Genomic DNA, 26,130 nt, shown 5'->3' with positions numbered 1-26,130 from the left:
TTACACGAAGTAGTAAATGGGTTAAACCAGGTTTTGCTTAGTTAATTTTTCAACTATATAATTATTTACAGTAATCCTCGAAGTCTCGATTATTACTCGTCAAAAACCTTGAGAATTTTTCTGCGATATCTCTAAGATTGGTTTTAATTTTGCCTTGTTTGTGTTTCTGCAAATATTATGGTGACCTCATGCTGTGAAAAAGGGGTCCAGTAGCCAAGAATTTTCCGTATAATGTAAGCCGACATATTGGTTTATTAAAGAGATCAGAAATGATTTTTACATCATGATGACCAATATCTGAGCAATAAAGGACTTAAAATTATCTATTAACGCTACTTGGATCCGTTTAAAATTGCGCAACTTTTAACAATGTGCACTTAAAATTCAAACTACAATTTTAATCCCACGATTGAAAGTACGCGACCACACAAAATCGTGGGCGCATCAGTTTCACTCGAGGGGAAGCATTTTGCTGATAGATTTAGCAATAGTATTTTACTTCCGGCTCACGCTTATTGTTGCTATTTTTAAACCGAATATGATGAAATTCTAAGAGGAAATTCTACGAAGTTGGTTGCAAAAAGATTGTCGACGGCTCTTGCTTTCCTCAGAATTCCTCAAAATCTGCACTCTCAAGTCGAGGCTCTCTCCGACGGCCAATCAAATGCGATGTTACCGTTACGTCACAAGATGCAAATGAGTAGAGCAGCCATCTGCTGATGTCTATGTGGTGGTGGTGTTGAACATTTTATATTCATATATTGCCTCAAAAGTTTATTTTGTTGTCCACGGTTCGTGCAGATATTTCTTTCCATGGCATGATTCTTCTTCTAAGACCGAGTCATGGCTCAGGATGTTAGGGAGCCATATTTCGACGAGACAGGCTCGACACATTCGGTGTCCACCGCTAGTGATGTTCATGAACAGGTAAGAAGGAACGAACGAACCGACTTGCTAGCTTATTCCCTTCATCGATTTTTGCCCTTCACGACGCTTATAAGCGAAATCGAGAATTGTCTGTCGTTCGTTTTGATATCTTGAGTTAATTTGTTACGAAGTAGTTTTCCTAACTCAGCTTTTCTCGTTTTGTTCAGGGCTGGGATCGACCTTACCCGAGAAGAATACGATCTTATAAATCGCCGGACGGCTACCGAAAGGTACATATATACTCTATTACCTCGACAATAAGTCGAAATTGGGCCTATAGAAAATGTTATAATTTGCCTGGGTTGTGACGCTTTAAATATACTGAATGTGTTGGAAGATTTTGTCGCAAAAATGGTCGGAGCTTCGTTGATTTCAATCGCTTAGCTCGGCATACTTGCATATTAATACGTGAAAAGAACAGACTGGTGGGTTTCACAACAGTCAGATTTTTCGCGTTCTTGCATAATTATTTTCCCAGCAAGCTGTTGTATACAAGAATTGAAACCCTGTAGAATCTAGTAGTTGTGGATTTGTCCTTACAGCGGCAAGATTTCTTTGTACGATGATCCCTGTTTCGATCAAGTCACCTCGCGTGTTGACGTTCGTAGACATTTCATTGCCTTTATTTTATATGGCAAAGTAGTTCGACTTTCATTTCATTGCCGTTGTGGAAAATTGATTCTTAGATATATATTTAGGCAATAATAAAACATCTTCTGGACGTTAATCGCCATTAGTTGATGGCCGTTATAATCCTACAAACACAGTTATTGCTTTGTAGCGAGCTGGCTTTGGGTCATTTTGCCCAATTCAAAACAATAATTCAGTGTTCGTCTTGATAATAATTATGATGGCTATTTCAGAACAGCTCTGATACAGGGCTGATCGTTGATTGTTAAAGAGTATCTGCAGGTCAGATCTGCTGTTCTGTGGAAGGCGTGTGTCTGTATAACATTGTGATTCTTGTTTATGTTGACATCTTTCAAGATCAGTGTTGTGGATGGATCTTGAATCATGACATACAATGAAAAAGCGTCACATAAACTTCAAATGGACATTTGTCTTCCTCAATTATTTCCAGAAGGGATATCTTTGTAGTAGTCTGTTTTTTAAAGAGTTTCTCTCAGTGACTCCTATGCAATTTTAAGTTATTTGAGTCTTATGAAAATCAAGTGAACATCCCAAGATTAAATGGTCAAAATCCGTTGGATCTGAACGGCTTTGATTTCAAAGTGAGCAATAAGATCTCAGTTTTGATACTCCGATTAAGTGTGATTTTGATCTTCATACAGGCAAGCTTAAGTGTCTATTCACAACTGAATAATATGGGAAGAGTCCACCTTGTAAGGTCACAACATCTAATTTGAAAAATATAATAAATTTATATGGTTATGTCTTTCTTCTTGTTAGAAATATAATGTTTGACATGCAACTGAATACTAGCTGTGCTTTGGTGGTACTCAAGGGTAAAGTTTGTCTATGTTAGCATTCAGTTGACACGAGGTTACAAAATTGCTGAGTGAGCAATTTGGTCAGTGATTTTTTTTTCCTACATATCCCAACATGTTACTTCTTGGTCTGATAATTTTATTATACAATTAACACCACTCAAATTACGTTCAGCAAAAGGACAATATAGGTTTTGAATTGTTGCCATGATATATGCAAGTCGGCATTAATTTAAGGTTTTTAGTAACTTGACATGCAAAAAGTCAAAATTGTGTTCTGCTTTTTATTTTGTGTCTTGTTTGAAATCATGGTGCTTGCACATGTGTAATCGTTGACTTAAAAGCCAATTATACTTTTGAGCTAATCCCATCATTTTACTAAAACAATTCTCTCTCTTGTGTTTGCCTTAAGCTTGAATTAAATTACATTAGTCATGCTCACTTAAGCATTTTTAATGTGTTATCCATTCCTGACTGCAATTTCGGCTTGAGTCTTCTTCTGCATTCTGTTTCTCAGATTTATTTGTGTTCTGTTTGCCTGAGTGTGTGTGAGGAATATCTCACAGGCTTGAACAATGAAGATCTCACCTTGTAATGAAAGTATAAGGGTTATGTCATTGAATTATTATCATAATGTAATTATTATGTAATACCTGAACTGCGACATCTAGTGTCATCCAATATTGATATTTCAGTGTCTTTTAAGGGTATTATAAGGCTTTTGTGGAGTGAAGGAAGTTTATAATAAATGTTCTCCTAACATTTTGTTCCATGTGTATCAAAATTCATGCTTATTTCTTTAGTTTATTGTGACTTGTTTGAATTTGTTGTTGAACATGTAAACCTGACAAGCAAAAATTCTGTCTAATTTCCATACAGTTCTTGTAAGGTTCAAAGCCATATTATGTACACAAGGGTCACTTCCCAGTCATTGCTTTTTTTCCAGTTTCCTTTTGTCTGTTTGTTTGAAATACCTTTTGACAATTTGTGTTCAACTGCTGGTAGGATCGATACAGGAGTTCTTAGAGTTACAAGTGTTTCTCTTCTCAGATACATCTCTAGGTTTAAATATTTTCCACACATACCTGTCCATGAGATTCTGTTTCTCCGCTGGCAGTTACACAAAATCTTTTCCCCTCCTTTTACACTTTCCTAGTGATTAAATGAAAAGCAAGTCTAGCGCCATATCAACTTGAAAATATGCTACCATCTCAAAGTTCCACAGTTTGGAAAAACAGGCTCTAAGACATGCAAATAAAGTGCTGTTGCATTCTTGTGTGGCAGACGAATGGCATTCAGTGTGTGTGAATTCAATCTGAAAAGTGCATCATTAATACAAGGTTAAAGGTCAAAGAATGTTTCTATTTAATGGACAGTTCACTTCTAAGCCCATTCTTCTCTCTTAAAATGTTCTGTTCCATTTGACAGTGTGCTTATGAGTTCATTCTTTATTTCTTTTTCTGTATTGATATTTCTGTTTTGTTAAAGAAAGGTTGAGGTGGTCTAATTTAATCTAGGCTATTCATAGGCAACAAAAAGAAGGGAGTATTTCTTCTGCATGCATGTGTTTGTGACATGAAACCTGATATTTAGATAACATGCTTGAGCAATCAGCTGACAGATAGATAGAAGATAGTTAATTTTTATCAGTATATTTCAGGATAAATATCCATTGATCAGCTGAATATTAAGCTACACAGAGCATCAAAAAATATTGAAAAAGTGACACCCTAATATGTTCCGTTCCTCCAGAAGAAACAAGGTGAAGATCATATATACAGATTATGTTTCACTTGGTAATGTTAAAACCATATGCATGATTCTTTGTGTCGGTAGAATTCATAGTTGCTAGTAGTAGCATTGTGCTTATTATTAGTGCTGTGAGTTATATTTATATATAAGCTGATGATTTGGAAGATTTTGTTGAAGCTTCTGTACATGTATTTCACCTACTATATAACATTCAGCTGGACTAAACTGAGGAAAGTGTTATTACGATTTGTGACTTATGTATAGACTGTTATCTGATGAAATGTGTATGTAGGACTGTTCAGTTTTTCTGTGCAATGTTATGTTTAGAGCATACACAAAGCCCTTCCTATAATCAGTTCTTTGCTTGCAGTCTTGAAATGTAACAGACCTTTAAATGTACCCATTATGGATAATTTTCATTGCTTAGTTCCTCTGCTTTGCTCTTAAAGACTGCAACCCATCAAACAAAGATCATCATTGAATGTGAAACATAAGGTTAAAAATCTGTTTCTTGTTTTCTTGCAAGGGTTGTTTAGATTCCTCTGTCTGCATTATTTTTAGTTTCCTGTCCAAATATGATGTGCAAACATGTAAAAAACATTATACTTTTGCCATGAATGTTTGTACTTTTGCGTCTTATATCTTTAGCATTTTCATGACACTTTGCATTGTTTAACCAGTCCTTTTATCATTCTGGACAAGGTTGATAAAAGAAGAACAATAACAAATTATTAGGTTAAAAGTAATGCTCTTTGTTTACGTGGCAATCTGATTTCCTCTTTATTTGATGAAGAATCTTCTGGACTTCCATGGCATAGCTTCATTTTCTGCTAGAAGATTCTAGTTTGTAAAATATTTCACTAACAAGTATGTGAAATGTTCTAAGCATTTACAATGAACCTTTCTTAAAATCAAGAGGCAAGCGAGCACACAGGTTTATTTGGTTCAGCACTGTTGTAGTCAATCCGTTCAGTGTTTTGCTAACAGCTGTTTCCTTTATCCATGGCTCAGTCTGCTACTAGCAATCTACTGACTGTTCCTAAAATTGTAAGTAAATTTTTTGTTGTTACCTTACTGTTACTAAGTGTCATCACTTTGTAAGCAAGTTGGAGTATTGCAAATGTTTCGTCATTGTGGATACATGTACTGTACATATTTGTTTGTGTGCCATTGTGGTCTCCACTCTCCACAGTTGAATTAACTACTTTGCTATCCTTGATTGAAACTTGAGCAGATTTGCAATGTTCATTGGAATAATATGTTATCGTGTACATGCGCCATAAAGCTATCATTCTGTGTTTAGCAGATATAGTTTAATAACCATATAGTTTTCGACTTGCCTCATAAATATGATTGTCTAAACTATCACAATGGATTATTAATACAGCACAATTATAACTGTACGTGTATGGCTCATTGTATATTTCATCAAGGTTTATATCTAACTAGTAAAATTTTGTGTTTGTTTGTGTTGTCCTGTGTTAGAAATGAGAAGCTTTGTTCAGCAACAATCACTTAGAACTGAGGTTGCATGAAATGAACTTTGCAGATGTCACAGTGACTTCAGCTCCAAATGAGTTTGGGTACTGAAAAATCTGTTCATGTTTTCTTGACAAGAGTTGTTTAGATTTCCACATAACATTGATTTGACTCTTGAATCCTTGATTCCAGATTCTGTTTTCAGTTTGATCAAAACATTTCTTTCCTTATGCAGACCTCATTGTTAGGCATGCATATTTTCACAACTTTATAAAGTTGCCTTGTCTCTGTTTCTCTTTCAGTCACTCATTACTTTCCTGTTGTGTTTGATCGAGAAGTGCATGTAGAATGTTTTGTATATATATGTACACCAATTTCTCAATGTTGAGCAACCAAAAAAAATTGTTGAAGTCCACTGTTCATGTCTGTTTTGCATGATATATGAAGTATGTTGTAAGGAACATAATGTATAATTGAATCAAAATATAGTATCATAATATTTCAACAACCATAGTTGAAATTGTAAGAAATTCACACCCATGTCTACTTATTTTATACAATGCAGTATGCCTTTAGTTGTGATTTCATGGCTTGTTTTGTTAACTGTTACAGTGTGTATATGACTGAATGGCACTCTTGTTTAATATGCAAACAAATCACACAACTAGGACAAGGTGTAGATTTCTGCTGTTGGAGGAACAGAATAAGTGGAATGTCCTCAACATTGTTCTCCATGGCTGGATGTGGGTGCTATTGTGTGTTGGGGTTCATAGTTTATAGCCATCTTCCCACCCTCCACCCACCTGACCACCCCTCTCCTACCCATGCACCTGACAACCCCACTCCCACCCACCCACCCATGCAAGTGTGACAGAATGTAAGAGGAAAACCTTGTTGTAGCTTAGTTCAGCTTCAGTAAACGTTTGAAGTTGTCCTTTAGTAGCAAGTTGGGTTGATAAATAGATGATTCCATTGAGGCCTTGAGCTACTGTTATTCTTTTAATTCCAAGCTTTTGCTGATCTACAGAAAATATTTCACTGTGCATGATACAAAAAGTGGTGTAGGTGGCATGAATAATTAGAAAATATAATACAGTAAGGGCAATGGGTTGTGAAAATCTGGTGATAGCAACCCACAATGACATAGAAAATCAGAGTAGCAAGAACAAAAGATCGAAGCAGTCCATTTTAAACTAAAAGGTCTCTGAGTTCAATACATCCTTCGCAGGATTTGAGTTAAGGCCCACCAAGGCTGTGGTTCAAGAAAAATTACAAGGAGCCCAAAGGTTCCTAACCATGGAATCCTGGGTGCCCAGCACTGAAACTTATATGAAAAAAGTAAGTTTTTTCAGTCGCCCAAAGGCAAAGTTAGTTGCCTGTGGCACCCATACGCTTCTAGAGCACAACCCCAGCTTACAATATAAGCTTTTTTGTTTCCAATGGCCACACTGTGTAGGTCCTGAGACTATTCTAAGGACATGTTCATTTATTTTCAATTGGGAATTTGTCTTTTAGTTTTTTAGTTGATTTCTTGTGGTCAGTCAGTTTCAGTCACATTTGAGAAGCCAGCATGATGGTGTAAGGTCATGTAACCTGCAGGGGTGAGCTGGGCACTGGTCGCTTTGACCTGCTATGTGACATGTTTTTGTTGGAAGAAGCTTGAGGTTGAAGTTAAATGACTGCCTGTGAAAACCAATTGCATTCCTGCTGAACACAGTATTGACCCCCTGTTGACCTCCCTGGCACTAACGTTATGAGCTTGTTTTTTGTTTGTTTGTTTTATTTTTTACCATTTAAATATAATTATTTACAACATATCAATGTATAAGGCAAGGAAGCCCAGGGAAACCAATAAGGCTTATGTAAAGGATTACCTTAAAGATACCTAAGACTTAACAAGAGAATAAAAATGCTGACATTGGTACACATAATGATCATAATTTAAGATTAAAGCTGCCAGCAGTGATTTAATTAGTACTTGAGGTCACTAATGTCACGGATGTTTATTGTAATGTTTTTTAATTATAAAACCAAATCTTTCCTATATTTATAGCAACAAAACATTGCTCAGGAATGCGCACAGTAATGTTTGGAGTTGACTTAGATGTGACACAAAGAAAAGAGGCTGTATGCGGAGCACTTATTAAACAAACATACATGATTGTAGTGTCAAACTCGAGAAAAATAATATAAATTTTGGGACAAACTAAGATGTTGGAGCATTTACATTTACATGTTCATGTGTTTGTAAAATACTTGGAAATTGTGAAGTGTGATTTTAGGGTACATGTGTATGTTTCTATTAGTTCAAATCCCTTTAGTGTACTTTAAATTTGTTCTTGTTCATGTACAGTATAGGTAAAATACAGCTCTAGCCTTGTGCCAGTTAGGGCTTGCTTGCAGCCTAGTTTGTGTTGTATATAATTGTGTACATATGAAAACTCAGCATTGCCAGCTCACTGATTGATGTGCAATATACAGTTTCTTTCATATTATGCTAACTTGAAGTAAGAACAAATTTCACAACATAAATGTTTATGTTTACAGTCTATTTTTACAAAAGCCCCAAGACACATCAATTTTTTGTGTTTTACCATTGGCCAATTACCTATTTTACCTATTTTTGCACTTGATAACAAACTTTATATTATTTTTATTATTCAAGAATTCAATTGCGTATGTCCATCAAATATTACAGGTGTACGTGTAAAAAGATTTCATTTTAGGCAAAATGTTTTACACCAGGCAGGATCAAGGAGGCATGGTGGCCTCATGGTTAGTGCGCTCGACTCTGGATGGAGTGGTCCAGGTTCGAGCCCTGGCCGTGGACATTGTGTTGTGTTCTTGGGCAAGACACTTTAATCTGACAGTGCCTCTCTCTCCACCCAGGTGTATAAATGAGTACCAGTGAATTTCATGCTGGGGGGGTAGCCCAGTGATGGACTAGCATCCCATCCAGGGGGAGTAGAAATACTCACCTAGTTGCTTCTTGCTACAGAAACTGCAATAAGCTCAGGTCACTTGCCTTATATGCAGACTTAAACAGGGCTCTCCACTGACAGGCATTATCATTAATCTCTCAATGTGTTTTAGATTTTTTGTTTTGTTTTGCACATGTCTAATAGGTTGGTAAAGGCAATTATTACAATAGTATACCCAGGACTCTTGTTTTGTATTAGAAGATCCGTAATTACTATGGTTTTTAGCTAAAAAATGTTTATATTACGATAGGTTTACACAAACTTTTGCGTAACACATTGCCTAGTATAATGCTGAATTCTGTCAATATTTATTGCAACATTAAGAAAATGAGAAAAGTTGTGGGCAGTTTAGGAGAGTGACTGTGGAGTACAAGTTTTTTAAGGTTTTACGGGAAGAACTTTTAATATCTATGTGTCGAATATAATATTTATTTTACATTGTGGCATTGTGATAAATAAAACTCATTTGATATTGTTTGTCAAGCTGTTTTGTTTGAAAGATCAGGTATTCAATATTTTTCTCCATCTAACTTGTAAAAAATTCTGAATTTTTTGTAGTCAAGGTTATTTGTGGTGGGTGTGTTTCAATGTGTTGCGTTTACGCTGGTGAAACCCAGTAAGTTTTGCCATGAATCTTTGATGTGAGTTGTTTAGCAGGTGGCTCTTTAAACATTCAATTCTTGCATAATTAGTTCACTAATGTCCCTGTAATTTCTTGTTAGTGTTAATATTACTAGCACAGATCTGTACATATTAGAAAACCCTTCACTGTTGATTTGAATTAAGATCTACCTTGTGGTATAGTGGCTTTAAGTTTTACTGTCTTTTAAGATGGCAGACACATCTTTGTTTAACTGTTGCTTTGGAAGCAAAAATTGCTTGTATGTATGAATTTTTAATGATAGTATTCTGGTGGCATTAAAGTGCCGTAGATGTTAACATTGCACTGGAAACCTGTTTCAACAAAAAACTTAAGCATTCCTTCATTTTGCCATTGTTAAGTAATTTTAGGAACTATGAGTTATGCAGAATTTTTTTACAAACTAATTTAGAGTTACTGTCTGAGAAGTTGTGAATCTACAATTCTTGTAAATTATTACCTGCTGGCAAGCAGAATTGACTGTGATATATCTGTAGAACCAATCAGGTTCACTGAAATACATGTGTTAATATAAACAGGATTTGTAAACTATGTGTCGATATTGCAGCTGGAACAGTCCACATCTGCTAACATGCAGGATGTTGCTACATAGCAGAAAATTATTGTCGTGGTAAATTCATGTTTCTCCTGAATGTTCTAAATCACATGCATCTCTGAGCTGTTGTGATAATTACAGAACAAGTATTCTCTGGAGAGTGTTTCGAGGCACGCTAGGACAGCGCTGTAACTTTATGCTCGACTGTGGTTTCAGCGCTGCCAATACAATTTTGTAAAATAGTTCACTTGTGCCCAAACCAAAGGATTCCTTGACATAAACTCCTGTTCTTTTGCTACATTCATCTCCTTTGTTAATGGTAAGTTGGTGTTGTTATTGAGTGTTATATCTAAGACTTAAGTATCAGCCTGTGAAATCCGTATATTTTGGCTCAGTATGTCATAATCTGTATAGTGCATTGTTTTTTCCTTATCTCATTGAAACAACAACCACAGATTGCAGTTGTTCTTAAGGGAGCTTGTGGGAAATTTATGTAATGGGAGATAATTTATTGGAGAATATGCTATATTAAACAACTGTTCTTTGATGTTTTTTGCCGTTGTTTGACACAATTACATGCAGAGGTTGGCAAATTAGCATAACCTAACAGCCATGTAATTGTTTGTTATTATATGGTTGATAAGATACCTGTTCGTGTGTATTGCATAAGCTACAAACATGAACAGGAATTTCAGTTGAGAAATGGTAATTTGAAGCTTGTTCCTGAACTTTAACCAGTTAATATGTTTTTGTATGGAACATTTTGTATGGTTGATGTTGTCACTATAATTTAAGCTGTGTTTCCTACAGGTCTCTGTTGGTTAAGGCTGTTTCTAGATACACATGTAGATGATGAAAAATTATCATATTCAACATATTATTCTGCTCTCTGCATTTAAGGTTTTAAGACTCAGAAACCATTTTAGATCAATAAAGGCTGTGTTTCATGACATGTGGGTCCTTACTATGGACATTGTCGCTTTTTGCGAGTTGATTGACATTTTTTAAAAATTATTGGAATCTTAAATTTATGCCAGATCTGATCCATAGTAGATTCTACTGCTTAAAATCATTTATCTTACTCATACATGTATGTGTCATAGATAGTTCTACAGTTGTACATGTATCTAGATGATTGGTACTTCACATTACCTGATTTATATGTTATTCAGCTGGCATGTGATAAATTTATAAAATGTACCCTTTGTGTTTCACCTGTACCTATCAGATAAATTGTCCATGCGAGTCATGAAAAGGAATTTTGATGCCTCTGTTTTGTTAACTGTTGTTTTTTGCAATGTTACTCTGGGCTTAAAAACTTTATGTCGTCCACTTAAACTCAGTAATTAAAGGCACAAATGACTCTAGGTAACACAGACAATTATTTGCTATTGGTTCTTTGTTCTTCAACCTGTCATGAGAAAAGAAATCAGGTAGAATTCTGGATAATTATGAAATTAAGAATTACTGGTTGAATTATCTTTGTATTTAGTAACACATCAGGGCTGTGCACATGATGCATCTGGGTGTCATAGGTGACTAATGTTTTTTTCCTTTGGACGACTGGAAAAACTTACTTTTTTCAAATAAGCCAAGTGCTGGGCACCCAGGATTTCATGGTTAGGAACCTTTGGGCTCCTCGTAATTTTTCTTAGACCACAGCCTACTGTAGCCTCATGATATTTGTTCTTGACCAAGCAGTTTGACAACCATGTGGACTCCTAAAGTAAAGTGTGACTTGTTAGATAAAAATATTGTAGTACTGCTAGGCATAAAGATGTATGCATTTCACTATGTAGAGCTTTGGGTATTCTGGGAATCCACAGGCCTCATAATAATGGTTACACACAATTGAAAATCTAGCTAACTTTTAGGATTTCTATCTTTCTGTTGTTGGTCTGACAGTCTGCCTGGCTAGCTGTTAGGTTGTCTGCATCTAACTGTCAGTCAGTGTATCTTTCTATTAACAAACAAGTTCAGAGGACCAATAACTAAAAATCGACCAATCAGGAACCTTGCTCCAATATTGACTACGTATTAGACCGGGCACCGTTCCAAATGATCGCTCGCTGCCACTTTTGGTGATTTTCTGGTTCTTTTGTGGCTTACTCAGTTTCCCAAAAGAGTTAATGTACCCAAAACAAATTCTGTTTCTGTTTCTTCTAATTCTCTTGTCCTTCTTTTCTTTTGAGAACACCAAAAACAAGAAAATGCCAACTGAAGTTGAATTTCAGAATTGCAGACTAGAAGTTTACAGTGTCTTTCCAGTCCATGATTGTGGGATTTTTTTGTAAACATTTCAGTCATGTGATAAATCTCTTATAAGCAAGCTTGGTTGAGACGGCAATGGGAGAATATCAGCATTTGGTCTTTTTTGGATAGACCTTACCGTGCTCAGTCCGTAAATACTGTCAAGACCTCACTCCCATATTCTCTTAGTAAGGCCCTTGCACTTGGTCAGTAAGGTTCATAGAATAAACTCCTCATTGGCATGTCTGCGTGTCCTGGCCCACTGTCTTCTTACTGGTCTGGGTGTCTTTCAGTCAATCAGTCTTTTTGTCTGTTGGTCTTTCACTCTGTTTTGGCTGAGTGTCTGTCTGTCTGTCTGTTGGTCTGTGAGACATGATGTTTAATGTACTTAATTGTATAGACATGTAATTTTGAAGCACAATACTGTATAGGATTTATTCAGAATTGTTTGACTATGTCAGTGATTACAGCACTAAACAAATCTGTTAAAGGTTATAAATAGTTTTTCCTGTAGTAAAAACTCACACACTGAATTTTCACTTTAAATTGTTTTAGTTATATTATTTATTATTAGTCGTGGTAATTATGCACTCTACAATAGTATGTTGGTCATTAGAAAAAGTTCTTTTTTTCATATCATGTTAGCTAGCTTATATCCCTCTTACACTAGAAAGTTGGCAATGGAATTCAAAGTTCTTTATTCTTAAATACAAAGTAATGTAGTTTACAGACTATGAAGCCATTTATGGGTAGCTTAAAGATCATTTATTTCCAGTTTATTTTCATTCCAAAGTTGGTTTATAATGCTATCAAGTGGAGTTTATTTTACAATCATGAAATTTTTGACTTCCAGAAATCTTTACACTAACACTGAAGCACGTTAAATGAAATATTTATGACATATTCCAGCATTGTTAACATAAATTATGCCATTTCTGTAGAAGGCGCTGTTGTAAGCAAAAGTTTGTTAAGAGATTTCATTCTTGAGGATTCCTTGACATTATTGTGAAACTTGTAAGAAAGATTTAACACCGGAAAGCCCATCGATAGAGAATGTGGGAAAATGTTTATCATAAATACATTCAATGTGTATACAAAGATAGTGTTTGCACTGTATTTATGGTTAAAAAAAGCTATAGATGTGTGAAATTTAGCTAGTCAAATGGGAAATACAAATTATTTAGAGTGTTAGGATGAAAGAGTGCTACCTATCATGGGAGCAAAGAATTATTTTGTCATGTATTTTTCCATCCACATAAAACATTTAGGAGTTTTATATTAATTCCAGACAAGCCCCAAATTACAATTCACAAGGTTGGGAGCTGATCAATAATTGATGCTGAAGATAGGCTGGGCTGATTATAAGACTTTTAGTGGTGTATTTTCCTCTGAAGTCATATCAAGTTTAAGCTAACAGTAAGAATTAAGCAGTTCTTAGCACAAGAAAATATCACTTTCTTCTCCAATTTACTTTGAATTTGTTTTTAAGAAGGCTGCTGAAAGTTCCCTTGTAAATATTAAATAGGTGATGATTCACATCTGTTAATTAAGCTTCAGTTTTTTGTTTTGCCCACTGTGCCTTGTGATTTGTCGAAATGAAAATTGTAATACATGTAGATTCCTTTGAAAGAACGTGGAATAACCATTGTTGTCTTGGTTTGCTGTGGCTCAAGTTGAATAATATCTGTTAACTTGAAAAATCTGCCTCCTATTATTTCAAAGGAAGTGCTAAACAAACTGTGATAAAAATTGGAATCTCTCAACTTGAATCTACGGCGTGTATTCTATGTTCAAAATTTGTGCGAGGACATTTGGATAAAAGTGAAGTCAGACAGCAGAAAGAATGGTCCAGTTTATGTGATGATGCATGTTTGGTTTTAAAGAAGACAGCAGTATCCCAGTTGGTGCTGCTTATAAGGGAGACGGGTTATACAATCTTTATTGTCTGGGCTGTACATCAAATTATTCTTCAGAAGCCAGTATGTTGCTTCATGACTGGGTGAGTCAGAGCTTGTTGTACTTTCGTCTTGCTGCATGGCAATGTCTTTTTACTGAAGACGTTTAATGACTAAAAGAATTTATTTCACAGCGTTGCAAACATCATTATAGTTGGTTTTGTTTTTCAATTTGAAGTGCAACTTGAAGTGTGTTTTGCTACGGTTGATTGAGATCATTGAATGAGAAATTTATTCATTTTATATTGATATGGGTTTTAAACTGACTAGCAACGTTAGGTGCAAGCTTTTAGATCCAGCTCAACACTTGTGATTTTTAAGGTATTCTCCAGCAAATGGTGTGAAAATCTTTGTATTGAGAAAGAATATTTGTTTGTTTTCACTTTGAGGCACTCAAAGTGTCAATAAATATTATTTTGTGTGTACTTGGGTTGTGTCATGTTGTGGATGTTGAGGGTGACTGTAAACTGTAGCTGTATTTTCTTGTAAAAAAATAAGGTTTATGTGAAATATTTGAGGTGTCCTCGTTACAATAAATGCTACACACAGTCCTATGATGCTAATTTGAAATATTTATGTTGCATTAATTGACAAGTTATTTGAATGTTGTTCTAAAGCAACATGCATAATATTGTTTGATTTCTCAAAAATTATGGCCATGCATATTAAGTATTTTACTGTTTGTTCAGTTAGGCAGTGAATGGAAAAAAAGAAATACTCAACTCTGAATTGTGTAACGTAATAAAATAATGCTAATGTTGTAGATTGATGTCACACTTTGGTAGAAATGCATATATTTTTTCTCTTATTTTAAATTGTTATAAATACTGCATATGTCAAACATGCATTTTTAACATTTGCTGATAGCTTTAAACATACATGCTTTGGTATTTTGTACATTGTGATTGGATTATTTGTAGTGTATTTTTTTTCTGTTTTTTTTTTTTAATTACCTTGAAGCTTTTGATCGGTGGGTTATTTTGATTTATTCAGTATATAGTTGCAAAATTTTGAGTCCATGTGAATAAAAAATGAAACACACTGTTGGCCTGTAGTGGTTTCCAAGCCACTAATTCTCTTTATTAAAAGCGGTTAGATATGATTCTCTGCTGAACAGAAACAAAAGCATTTCACTGAAAAAGAATTTTAAAAATGTCAATTCATTTGTACAGTACGGTGTGTGATTGTGTTATCATTAGAGAGGGGTGAACAGTGTCTCTCTCTCCCCCCCCGCCCAGGTGTGTAAATGGGTATCGGCAAACTGCTAGAGCAACCTGAAAAAATACCAGGGGGGAAGGGGGGGGGGGGCTTGCTTAGTTTTGATAGACCAGTACATGTATCAAATTTAGAGGGATTAGTGCTACATGTACTTCTTATCACTTCATGCTATTTGTCCCTGGGGTAAGCTTTGCTTTGTTCCAGCATAAACTATTCCAACTGTAAGCCTTATTGATTTCCAAACTTAATAGTTACTATTGTTGATGACACTTACAAACTAGTTTGTAACATATTTTGCAGGAAATTGACGGTGGCCGAACATCTGACACCAGCAGTCTAGAAGAGGAGAGAGAGATCTCTCGACGAGATTTGCAAAGGAGAGCTTTAGAGGCCCTGGAGGCTGCACGGGTAAGAAGAACTTGCAGTGTTGATAAACATCCGATTTCTCGTCACACTAATACACTAGTCACTAATACAATAGTTCCAGGTTAGCGAGGTCGTGTTCCTATTGGTATCAACTTTTTCAACCCCAACGGTTTAGGTTGATATAGTTGATGTTTCTCAACAGAACACTTTTCCAACCTATTTTGGTTGAAATGCGGTAACTCCTGGGAATAGTCCTTACACAAGCTACAATCATGTGAGATAATCACACAAATGCTTTTTCCACCATTTCAACCTGGTTCGAGGCTGGTTGAAAAAGTTGATCAACTAAACCAACTAAAAAAAGTTTTAAAACCCCAACCAACCTGACTTAACAGTTGATCCCAATAGAACATGTCCTAAATGACCATCAGTCTGTAGCAGACATTACATTACATGCTGTAAATTCTCGTCTTTAGTCCAAGCAAGTGGCATTTGCCGTGAGAACAAACATTCCTTATGATGGAAGTGCAGACGATGATTCTCCAGTTCACGGAGCAGCCGTTTCATTTGAAGCCAAAGATTTTCTTCATGTTAAAGAGGTAAGCTTTTTAAAAGATATACTGCATGGCAGCTTGGCTGAGTGGTTAGGGTTCCAAACTTGAAACCTGTAAGTCTCAGGCTCAAGTCCTGCTCTGACCTCTAAGCTGGAGTTGTTTAAATCCTTTTATGATGCAAAAAATAAGCTACACATTTACTTGGCAATGACATCTGAAGATGTCGAAATGTCGTATATTTCTTTCACTAATATTTGTGTTGAAAATATTCCCTAAAGCCTTACTTATTTGATCTCTTAACAAATTTTATTTGCAGAAATTCAATGACGATTGGTGGATTGGAAGAGTAGTAAAGGAAGGATGCGACATTGGGTTTATTCCCAGGTAAATATCATGCTCTTGTCAGCTGTAAGGTAATTTTCAACTGCACACAGTTTGGTATGTTAGTCTCATTAACTGAATTAGTGGCTGACATGAATGTACACTCTATTCAGTGGTTACTCCAGCACCATAGCTCAAAATATTTTTCATATCCTGTGTATTTTGAGTTAAAAAAGGTTAGACTTTGTCTAATTTTTGATGAACCTGTTGATTAAATGGTAAACTTACGTGTGAACTTAATTTGCAGCCCTAGCAAGTTAAATTCACTTCAGCAGATGGGTTTGAGCAGTGTCGGAGGAAAAGGAAGTAAAACAGCTACGAGGTAAGAGTGGTAATTCTATCCTGTTGATGTTGAACATTGTTGTTGTTATGTGAAGTTTACAAGTCTTTTTTATTATTATTTTTTAAAGATATTTGAAATAATATGAATACAATTTTTGTGATTTTTGTTTTGTTTGTGGTATCTTTTCAGTAGGTCTGGTAGTGTCTTCCAGTTTGAGGGAATGATGAATCAAGCACAATCTCCGACAAACACATCACCCTCCAGGCAGTCATCAACATCAGGACAAAGTAAGTAGTAACTATTTATATTGTATTTTTGACTAATTTAGAGCAACTACCAGGGTTTTCATTAAGGGCCGGATACGAGGAAAATTGACTGGCTGCAAGAATGATTTTGCCAGCCTTGTTTGACCTTCTAGTGGAAAGTTTTTCTTAGAAAGAAGTTCAGTTCAAATAGTTTTGCCTGCCTGTGAAAAGCAGTTGCCACCCTGCTGTAAACATTAATGAAACCTCTGAAGAACATGTAGTAAGAATGCTCGACTAAGAGAAATTTATCCTTCAGTGTGACAGGTACAAATTGACAATCTCATTGTACTGCTTTGTTATCTTAGGCAAGACAACTTTCCTACTTCAAATTGTTGACTTACATTTACAAAAAAACATGGTTGGCCGGGGGATAAACTTCAGACAATTTTGCACTGTAACACCCGGCACACAAGTTGTAAGAGTGACCGTCTTTGGTTATCTTGTCATTCATTTCTATGTTACTGTACATTAATGTGTCGTTTCCATTTATGATAGTTGACAATGAAAATGGTCTGGATTACGACGATGAACAAAGCCCGTCAAGTCCAACTAACAAATCCTTGCCAAGGTCAGTGTCAGGAACGACGGTCTCCTCCCAAGGAACACAGAGTGGAAAATCCAAAAAGCCATTCTTCAAAAAGGTACCTTGAATGTAATACTGTTTTAAAATGTTGGTATCATGGTATTAGTTACAAATCACTGTGCTGTCAGCTTAAGCTAAGGATTTGGCTCTATTTTGTAAAAAATAAAGGTGCACATTGACATTTTAAATATTAGAGACTAAAAATTCCACATTTATGCCCTAAAAGGGATTTAGTACATGTATACTGTTAAATTTCTGGCCCTATACCCACTTAGGGTTATGGTCAAAATCTAAATCTATACTGTTAAATTAAGTTTCTTTTCAAGGTGATCTGGTAAACCAGAGATTTTATTTTCCCACTAAACATTTGCCAGATTGTGGTCCCTCTTGTATTGTTCTGTTTTTCTAATGTTCATTATGTTTCTTTTTTTTCAGCAACAAGAACAATTCTCACCTTATGATGTTGTACCCTCAATGAGGCCCATTGTGTTACTTGGACCTTCTCTAAAGGGTTATGAGGTCTGCATTTTCCTCAATTCCAACAACAGTTTAAACACCTATGGTGCCTTAAATTTACTTGACCTTACAGAAAGGTCCCCTATTCATGTGACTTGAGTACAGACCATATACTTAAACTTGATCAAAGTTGAAGACCGGTGAACTAAACCTTCAGCATTAAGCATTTTTTTCCTCAAAGTAGTTATTACTTCATGCCTGTACAACTTTCATTGCGTTTGTAAACCATAGTGCTGTTTGTGACTTATACAGTGCATGTAACTTTCCTTGGAATTCTCCCTAATGATGAAGCTTTAATTCAAATGGAGAAATTTGAATTGAAATTGCAGAGGAAAACTTCTTTACTCTATAACATAGTTTAAACTGTTAATTTTCTTTGTGTCTTGATAGGTCACGGATATGATGCAGAAGGCTTTGTTTGATTACATGAAACACAAGTTTTCTGGAAGGTAAGTTGTTTTGGATAACACCAAGTTATCCAGCCCTCTGGGAGAATTCGGAAGGTGAGCCAGCATTACTCACAGCTTGTGCAGAAACCATCACTGAACTCAAACGCATGCGTACAATCCGTACGAGAGTTTCTACTTCCGGTTTTTGATTTCGTCCGATACTTCGCCCAGAGCTGTTTCGCGTTTGGTCACCACTGACCGAAAACGCGCGGACTCTGGGGACGTGATTGATGTCTTTCACTAGCATTTGTTGCATTGTTTCGAGTACAAATAAGTCTTGTTAAGCTGTGTGCTGTAGTAGGTTACACGTGGTATCATTCGAACAAACAAACTCATGATATTTTTTTTTTGTTTTACAGGATAACAATATCGCGTGTTAATGCTGACATAACTTTGGCGAAAAGGTCAACTCTTTCGAATCCCAGCAAGAGACCAATAATAGAGAAATCAAATACTAAATCAGGACTTGGTATGGATTTCTTTTTCTCCTTCAGTTCTTAATTGTATTCTGTGAACTAACATTGCTTTCCCTCCAGAAAGAAGAAAACTCTCGTCACAGGATGTTAATATTGTATGAATGTAATCATATAAACACGAGTTATGTGAGTCCAATTAAGGATTAACTTTTTTTACTCGTGATATTTGAAAGTTCTTTCAAATTGCACTTGTTTTTAAATGCTCGAACTTCCATACGACTGCTCATTTGTTGTATGCCTGAGAAAATTACGAACGTGCGCGCGTTAATTTGTACTGCTCTTAGCCAATCACAATGAAGTGATGTTCACAATCTTATAACATTTCAGTAACCAGTCTAATGCATGTTATGTACCGTACATTCTTTACAGCTGAAGTACAGCTAGAGATTGAGCGGATATTTGAATTGGCTCGAGGGCTGAACTTGGTAGTGTTAGACTGTGAAAGTGTCAACCATCCAACTCAACTCTTCAAGACGTCTTTAGCTCCTCTGCTTGTCTACATCAAAATCAATTCACTCAAGGTAATTGCTGTCTTGGTACCTGTATTCCTATAGTTTTGCAATTTTATGAAAGTCTGATTTTGCAGTTCACCTACGCCGCTGATGAAGATGGTCAACGGACTCATGTGACGTAGATTAAAAGAGCTACGTCACGGTTTGCTTATCTTGAAAGTTTAGCCTTGCTAATTTTTTCAAGTTCGCCGTTGTAATCCGTTTTAATCTTCTCCATCCTTAGCCATCCTTGTTCCTTTATGGTTTATTATTATCTCTTTGGTGTTTTGCTATCTTAGTAAACTACTATTTTCATGATTCCTTCAATTTAAAGGTAATCTTGTACATGGGTAAAATAACTCAAAATAACGTGACTGGGCTCTTTTAAGGGATCCGGATTGAAATTCCTGTGCGTTTTAGCGCGATCCTTTTAACATTGCAAAAATTTGATTTCGCATAAACGAAAGTGGCTTTTTTAATAAATGAAATGTTGAACGAATTCTCCAAATTCGTTAAAATTAAGTGTCTTGAAATATTCCCCTTCCAAGTGATCCAATCTCCAGTTGTTTTCTTGAGGAAAGGAGGATATCTCCAACTAAAGGGAGATCACCCTATGTTCATGTCTCAGATGAAAAATCAGTAAGATATTGTTGTCGTTTTCGCAGGTCTTACAAAGACTAATAAAAACACGTGGCAAGTCACAGTCTAGGAATCTCAACGTTCAGTTGGTGGCGGCAGAAAAATTAGCACAATGCGGTGACGTGAGTATGCTGGATCATCTTTAAATGACTCTTCATGTAGTGTACCCTAGTCTGTCACCATTCAAATGAAAGCTACTGAGCAGTACTTTCATTTGGTACTGTTTATTATGCTGTACAAGATGGTTTTAACTTTTGAGTTTGCCAGTGTGTGACAAGCTCTTTAGCAGTGCTTTCGTGCAATTTTTCAGATTTTACTTTGTTTTGTCAATTTTGTGCTCTGACACTAAGTGTAAAGGCATAGTATATGGAGACAAATGGCGTAAACTAACATGTGAAAATTGTTTTTTTCACAAAGGATTCTTATGATCTTGTCTTGGATGAAGCACAGCTTGATGACGCTTGTGATCACCTAGGAGAATTCCTCGAGAGTTACTGGAGAGCAACACATCCTCCAAACCAACCAGGCAGCAGGCTGCCGACAGTCCAGCCTTCTCCATCAAGTCAGCAGTATCACACCGTGGACTCAAATGAACGGCCCAGTGTTTACCTGTGACATATGTAGCGTTGCATTACAAAGCAACTCTATTTTGCCCGAGTTCAATTGGACAGAATTTACTACCCAAGATGCATTGCATGTGAGGCTAGTCTATGTATTCATGGCCATTGGGGAGAAACAAGGTAGTGAAGAGAATTGAGACATTTCACAGTACAGACAAATCCAAAAACTCACGGAGTTAACATTGAAGTGTACAGTGAAAGTGTTACGTTGCCGGGTATCCCTTGAGGGAGCCTGGGTCGAGATGTACAATGTATTATGTAATGGCAAGGCAACTATCATACTCAGCTGCGGATTTACTTTGGAGAAGACAAATGGAATAAGCTTACACGAAGAGTGCATCACCCTACACAAGGACTGCTAAGTATTTTTACCCATTTGTTAATAGTTTATGGACTAGAAACTAGAGGATCTAGAGAACCGAGTGCATTGCGCGCGGGATTAGAAACCAGTCAAGCTGAAGGTTTGTGTCAAAATCGTAGTTAGGAATCCAAGAAATTTAATCGATGGTGGAATGGGTAGGACTAGCTGAACGTGTTATGTGGATGAAGTTACAGAACTTTTTCTGTCAACTAATAACGGGTGGAAGTCGTACGGCCATCGTTGCTAATGCAAGCACTTCTCTTGCCTCTTCTTGTCGGTGTTCCGTATTGTTAAGAAAACTACATATGCAGGCACTAGGCTTTTATATAATAATGCTTGACCTATCATTCTTACTTCTCCAAGTAAATGTTTCGCGTTCCAAACAGCTTGCAGAAGGTTTCTTGCTGGACGGGTGTTTTGCTGAACTGCGACAGTGGCAAAACTGTTGGAGAACACTAGAATTTGTGAAGTGCAAGAGGCGACAAATAGGTGGCAATTTTGGCACAAGTAATTCTCTTCGTTCTTGCAGTTGGCTAGTTAAATAAACCTTTCTGTAATCAGTGAACCCTTTTAATAACTCACTAGCCTGGATAACGTGGTTCCGATTTTTTAAAGCATACTGCAGTACTAGTGTTAAAGTGCAAGCCATCTAGCACACTTCACAAAGCCAGTCTTCTTTCTCCCCTTGCCCGGAAAAGAATTGTACACAATCGTAGAACAGTAGTCGGGAAAAGTAATTATCTAGTGACAAAAGACACAAGTATGGCTCAGAGCCACTTTATTGTTAACTATTTTATATTGTTTTAAGAAAGCAATGTGGTTCCTACCTACTTACAATGAGAATTTGCACTTCTTTGTTATGTAACATAGCCTTTACTTGTGACAACAGCGTTTTTTTATAAGTAGAGAATATAGTGAGTAAGTAAGTTTTGAGCTGAAGAGAACGATTGGGCAAAGGGTACTTCTCTTTTGTGCTGCCAAAGGTTCAGTTTTGTAGCAAATTTAGCCATCGCCAAATTCTGTTCCACTTTAGAAGGTAATTTAAGCTGTTCTAGATGCGCAAGGCACTGGGTCTAATTACTCATTTGCCTGTTAATAAGACGTTGTAAATGTTTTTCCGTAACAGGTAGAGTAGATAAGTCCTTTTGATTTGCTTTTTCGTAAATGGTTGTGAATTCAGTCGCTCTGGTAATATTCCATAGCTGCACGGGTGAGATATTTTTACTCTGATGTAAGTTTAAAATTATGAACCTCCATAAGTCTGTGCGCTAGTTATTTCTTGGAGGGTTTTGTTGTATAGCAGTTCTATTTAACTTAGCGCTAGCAGATAAAGTTATTTTTAAAGAGATTGCCAAACGTAGGTTATCGCAGAATGGCATTGTACAGATATATTTGTACAGACGAGGCGAGAAATGAAAGCTTTTTGAATCTGATCAGGGGGTGAAACAATTTCCTCAGTGTTAAATTATTCATTTCATGGACAGCTAAGTTTTTTTGTTTGTTTTCACTACTTTTCAATAATTTTTCAATAGTAAGTTTGTATGTCTGTTCTGCCATCACAAGATATCAAAATCTAAATTCTCCTCTTAATATCGATGTTGAGCAAGCCAACGCTTAGTGAGAAATAGTGTATTAATCACCAGAGAGAAACTCTCCAACTTATCGTATTGCAGTAAATTTTCGCGTCAACTTTATTTCGCGATTCGGGAAGAGCGACACCAGAATTTCGCACTTTTGAGTAATTGTTTTGAAACCAAAACATTTTTCGAGATTGTATGGTAGAGATCAAAGATTAAAAGTTAAAAAGCTTGTCGAAAGGAAAAGGAAGAAGTTTGAAAGCTTTTAAGAGAGGTAGCGACAAACATGAACGAATTTTCGGATACCGTGCGAAAATGCGTCTGAAATTTTAATTAAGTGAGGATGGTGGTACGGGAATAATTGGTCTTTAATTGGCATTTAGTCGTGTGCCTTCTAATTTTCGAGCCAATTTCGTAATATTAACATTTTTGCCATTACTAAAAATTCCCTGTTAAGAATTTAGGAAGTTAATTTGGAAGTTGATATCTTGAAAGGTTATGTGCTTGATGTGATTTTAAGCAAAGCTCAGCGGGCCATAATGACGCTTCTTTATACGCTGTGACTTGCTATAATTTTCTTGTACAATTTGAAACTATGCTGTCCTTGTCATTTGTATTTGTAAAGCAATTTGTTTAACACTGGGAAATATTCTGTTACGCTTCGCGAAGGTATGTATTTAAGTGTTAGGATAAATCTAAAAATATATTGCTTTCTAGTTGACTGCAGTGTCGAGAACTTGGAGCAGCCCAATAGAATTAGAAGGTCGTCATAGCTGATTCACAATCAGAACTGTATCGAAGTTCAATAGACAAATAATTATGACAAAAAAATTATCAGTAATATTATATGAGGTACGTATATTTTGCCCTGATCGTGTTTGCCAAAGTATGGAAAGTAATGAAATATACGTTTTTATCCCACTTTTGAAATAATCTTTATTATGAGACTTTGCTGTCTCAACACATGTAACAGAGTTTTTGTTTATCTCTTGAAAATGGCGCCTTCGCCATTCACTGCTATTTAAAAAAAATCGGTAGACAGTACAGCTTACAAAAACACTGGAACTAAAATTTTTGCATTGCGGTTTTAGCCAGGTTGTTTCTCTTACTGTAAACAAATGTTACGGACATCACTCTCTTAATAACCACCCCAGAGAGTCAGTGCCGCTCGCGAGCTGTGATCGTTGAAGTACACAAGGAAATATATAAAAAAAAACCCTGGAAAATATTATTACACAATTCAAGCTTCCAAGCTTATCAAATTTGGAATCTGATAACAATTTTCAAGAAGATTTTAGTGAAGCTTCTATTGCATGACGGCATCGTGCATTTGGTTTCAAAATACAATTCTGCGATCTTGTCTACCAGAACAATCTTTACGGCGTGTAACTGTACTCGTGCGTGGACTCTCTGAGTGGTTTGGAGTGGAGACTAGAGACTAAGTCACTTTATTGAATGTTAATTATTGTCGTGCCTCCTTAAGAAGCAATTTGGTTCTCTGTGCAACGCTCAACAGTGATTTGTAAATAAATTTTCAACACTTAACATGTTTTGCTGTTTTTCTTCATTTCCAATAGCTGGTTTTCACATAACGTCAGTAAAATTCAAACTACAGAACTATTGATCTTCCTGAGATTTTACTCTAGTGATATATAAGAGCAGCTGAAAACTAATATTCATACAAATTTTCGCTCCGAATGGGTTCTTGGTTTTGTGATACACTACGCTTGAATTTCCTGGCCCTATACCCACTTAGGGTTATGGTCAAAATCAAATCACGCTTGAATTTCAAAGCTTTTGCGTGACGCGGCATTTATATCACGGCCTAGAGAGCTGTCATGATGGTTAAAAAAGTGACTTATTTCGGGGAATTTGGCTATCTGAACAGTTCATGTCTTAGAAAAAGTATTATTTTAATGTTTTAGAGTTCCTCGAAGGATAAATTCACGCTTTTGTAGTAAAACTCAGTGACAGATGTTTCTGTTCGTTTCCGGCCGCCATGTTGGTGCCCATACGGATGGACACCAGCATGGCGTCTCCATACATATCTCTTTAAATTTGGGTAAAAAATTTCTCCGCATATCTTTCATAAAAAATATTGCTGTGACCAGAATCTCGGCGAGAGTCTTTGCATATTTGCCTTCTTTCATTTCCCAGATTCTGGACTTTATCTATTGAACGGTCTTGATTTTTATTTTGATCTATTTTGAATGGCGTGACACTGAAAACCAGCAATATCGCGGAGAGACGCGTCTTTCCTATGTTACCTGATTCCTTTCCTAGTGTGCCCGTGTATGAGCCTGCTTTCCGTGTGTGTTTCTTAGTACGATAAATCGCGCGTTCTCTTTGCGTCTTCTGGTGTCCCTCTCCCTGACTTTCCTTGTGTCCGTCCCACAATCCCATCGGGCCGCCAGTGGCTTTTTTCCCAGGCCTCCGCTAGTGAGTTAACCCGTGCGTTCCCACGTGGTTTTCCTTCTGAGTTCTCAGGCGAAGTTGTTCAGTGTCCCGTCGTACCTTCCCAGAGTGACTCTGGGTTCTCGGTTTTAACGGGAAGGCTCTGCCTCGAGGTCCAACCCCCACCCCTTTTGAAACCCCTTTCTTATACCTTTATTGAGAAAAGGTACCCCATTCAAATACCTAAGAACGCTGCCGTAATTTGTAACTGTTGTGACTGGCTCGTATTATAAATAAATCACCTAAAAGGTAAGTTATTGTTATTAACTCGTGTATTGCGATAGCAAGTGACGAGTTGTAGTAGGTGGTCAGACTACGCAAATGATATGCAAATGAGAGGTAGCATTTGCCGAAAAAATCTCCAAGAACACCATGGTCTTGCAAGCCTTTAAAGCTCTTGATAACACCAGATTATAAGTTTCAACAGTGTGGAATCCACCGCGAAAAATCCTGATCTTGAGGACAAACTCTTCATGTTACGCAAATGACAGTTAAGAAACGTAAATCGCATCATTGAAGAAGAATCCTACGAAGCGGGAGGGCGCAAAACTCCAGGAACTGTATTCCAATTTAGCCAATTTAGCCCACAGACAAAAATTTTTGAGTCTGTTCAAGCAGATCCACTTTGGTCGGCCCGATTTGATCGGAAACTTTATTTACAGTATATTTAAACAACGTTAAAGCTATATTTTGCAAGTTGAGGTATATGAAAGGGTGGGGGAAAATGTCATTTAGGTATTAAAAGGAATGTAAATTAAAATATTTCGAACAGACGCACAGGTGCACCGCTGTATCATCTAATTTAGTAAGCTCTACATCATTAATTTAGAAAAGAGATGCAATGTTCTTAAGTAGGTATGTGAAAGGGC

General features: G+C 36.4%; 1 protein-coding gene and 1 long non-coding RNA gene across 7 annotated transcripts; one reads left to right on the top strand and one right to left on the bottom strand.

Annotated features, from left to right (window-relative positions):
* The first annotated feature begins 679 nt into the window (after positions 1-679).
* On the top strand, positions 680-24,352 carry LOC110039862 (voltage-dependent L-type calcium channel subunit beta-2-like). Of its 6 annotated transcripts, none has more exons than XM_089297072.1 (14): positions 680-927; positions 1,095-1,157; positions 15,507-15,614; positions 16,049-16,171; positions 16,443-16,510; positions 16,755-16,829; positions 16,983-17,077; positions 17,591-17,736; positions 18,114-18,197; positions 18,585-18,643; positions 19,003-19,112; positions 19,489-19,640; positions 20,276-20,371; positions 20,667-24,352. In XM_089297072.1, exons 1-14 carry the CDS (start codon positions 844-846, stop codon positions 20,862-20,864), a joined length of 1,461 nt encoding a protein of 486 aa, XP_089153198.1. In that variant the 5' UTR covers positions 680-843; the 3' UTR covers positions 20,865-24,352. The 6 variants fall into 6 exon arrangements, with proteins under 6 accessions (XP_089153198.1, XP_089153197.1, XP_089153202.1 ...); XM_089297071.1 differs by having other exon boundaries at positions 681-927; positions 16,980-17,077; XM_089297076.1 differs by lacking the exons at positions 680-927; positions 1,095-1,157 and adding an exon at positions 3,850-4,137 and having other exon boundaries at positions 16,980-17,077.
* Positions 2,498-3,684, bottom strand: LOC149107483 (uncharacterized). Its single transcript, XR_016209528.1, has 2 exons — positions 3,461-3,684; positions 2,498-2,963 (listed from the first exon to the last, which is right to left on the bottom strand). It is a non-coding gene; the product is annotated as an uncharacterized LOC149107483 (long non-coding RNA).
* Positions 24,353-26,130: the final 1,778 nt, after the last annotated feature.

Source organism: Orbicella faveolata, unplaced genomic scaffold (genome assembly GCF_042242905.1).
Source record: "Orbicella faveolata isolate gen_17 unplaced genomic scaffold, um_ofav_v1 contig_27, whole genome shotgun sequence".
Taxonomy (NCBI): Eukaryota; Metazoa; Cnidaria; class Anthozoa; order Scleractinia; family Merulinidae; genus Orbicella; species Orbicella faveolata.
The sequence above is the reverse complement of the archived record's forward strand: the minus strand, read 5'-3'. Positions and strand labels throughout refer to the sequence as shown.

Bases quoted from the DNA above. Each gene is read 5' to 3' on its own strand.
- LOC110039862 (XM_089297071.1), top strand. From the start codon at position 844: ATGGCTCAGGATGTTAGGGAGCCATATTTCGACGAGACAGGCTCGACA. The intron at 1,158-15,506 runs GTACATATATAC...CATATTTTGCAG, and splicing joins CGCCGGACGGCTACCGAAAG to GAAATTGACGGTGGCCGAAC. The intron at 17,737-18,113 runs GTACCTTGAATG...CTTTTTTTTCAG, and splicing joins AAAAGCCATTCTTCAAAAAG to CAACAAGAACAATTCTCACC.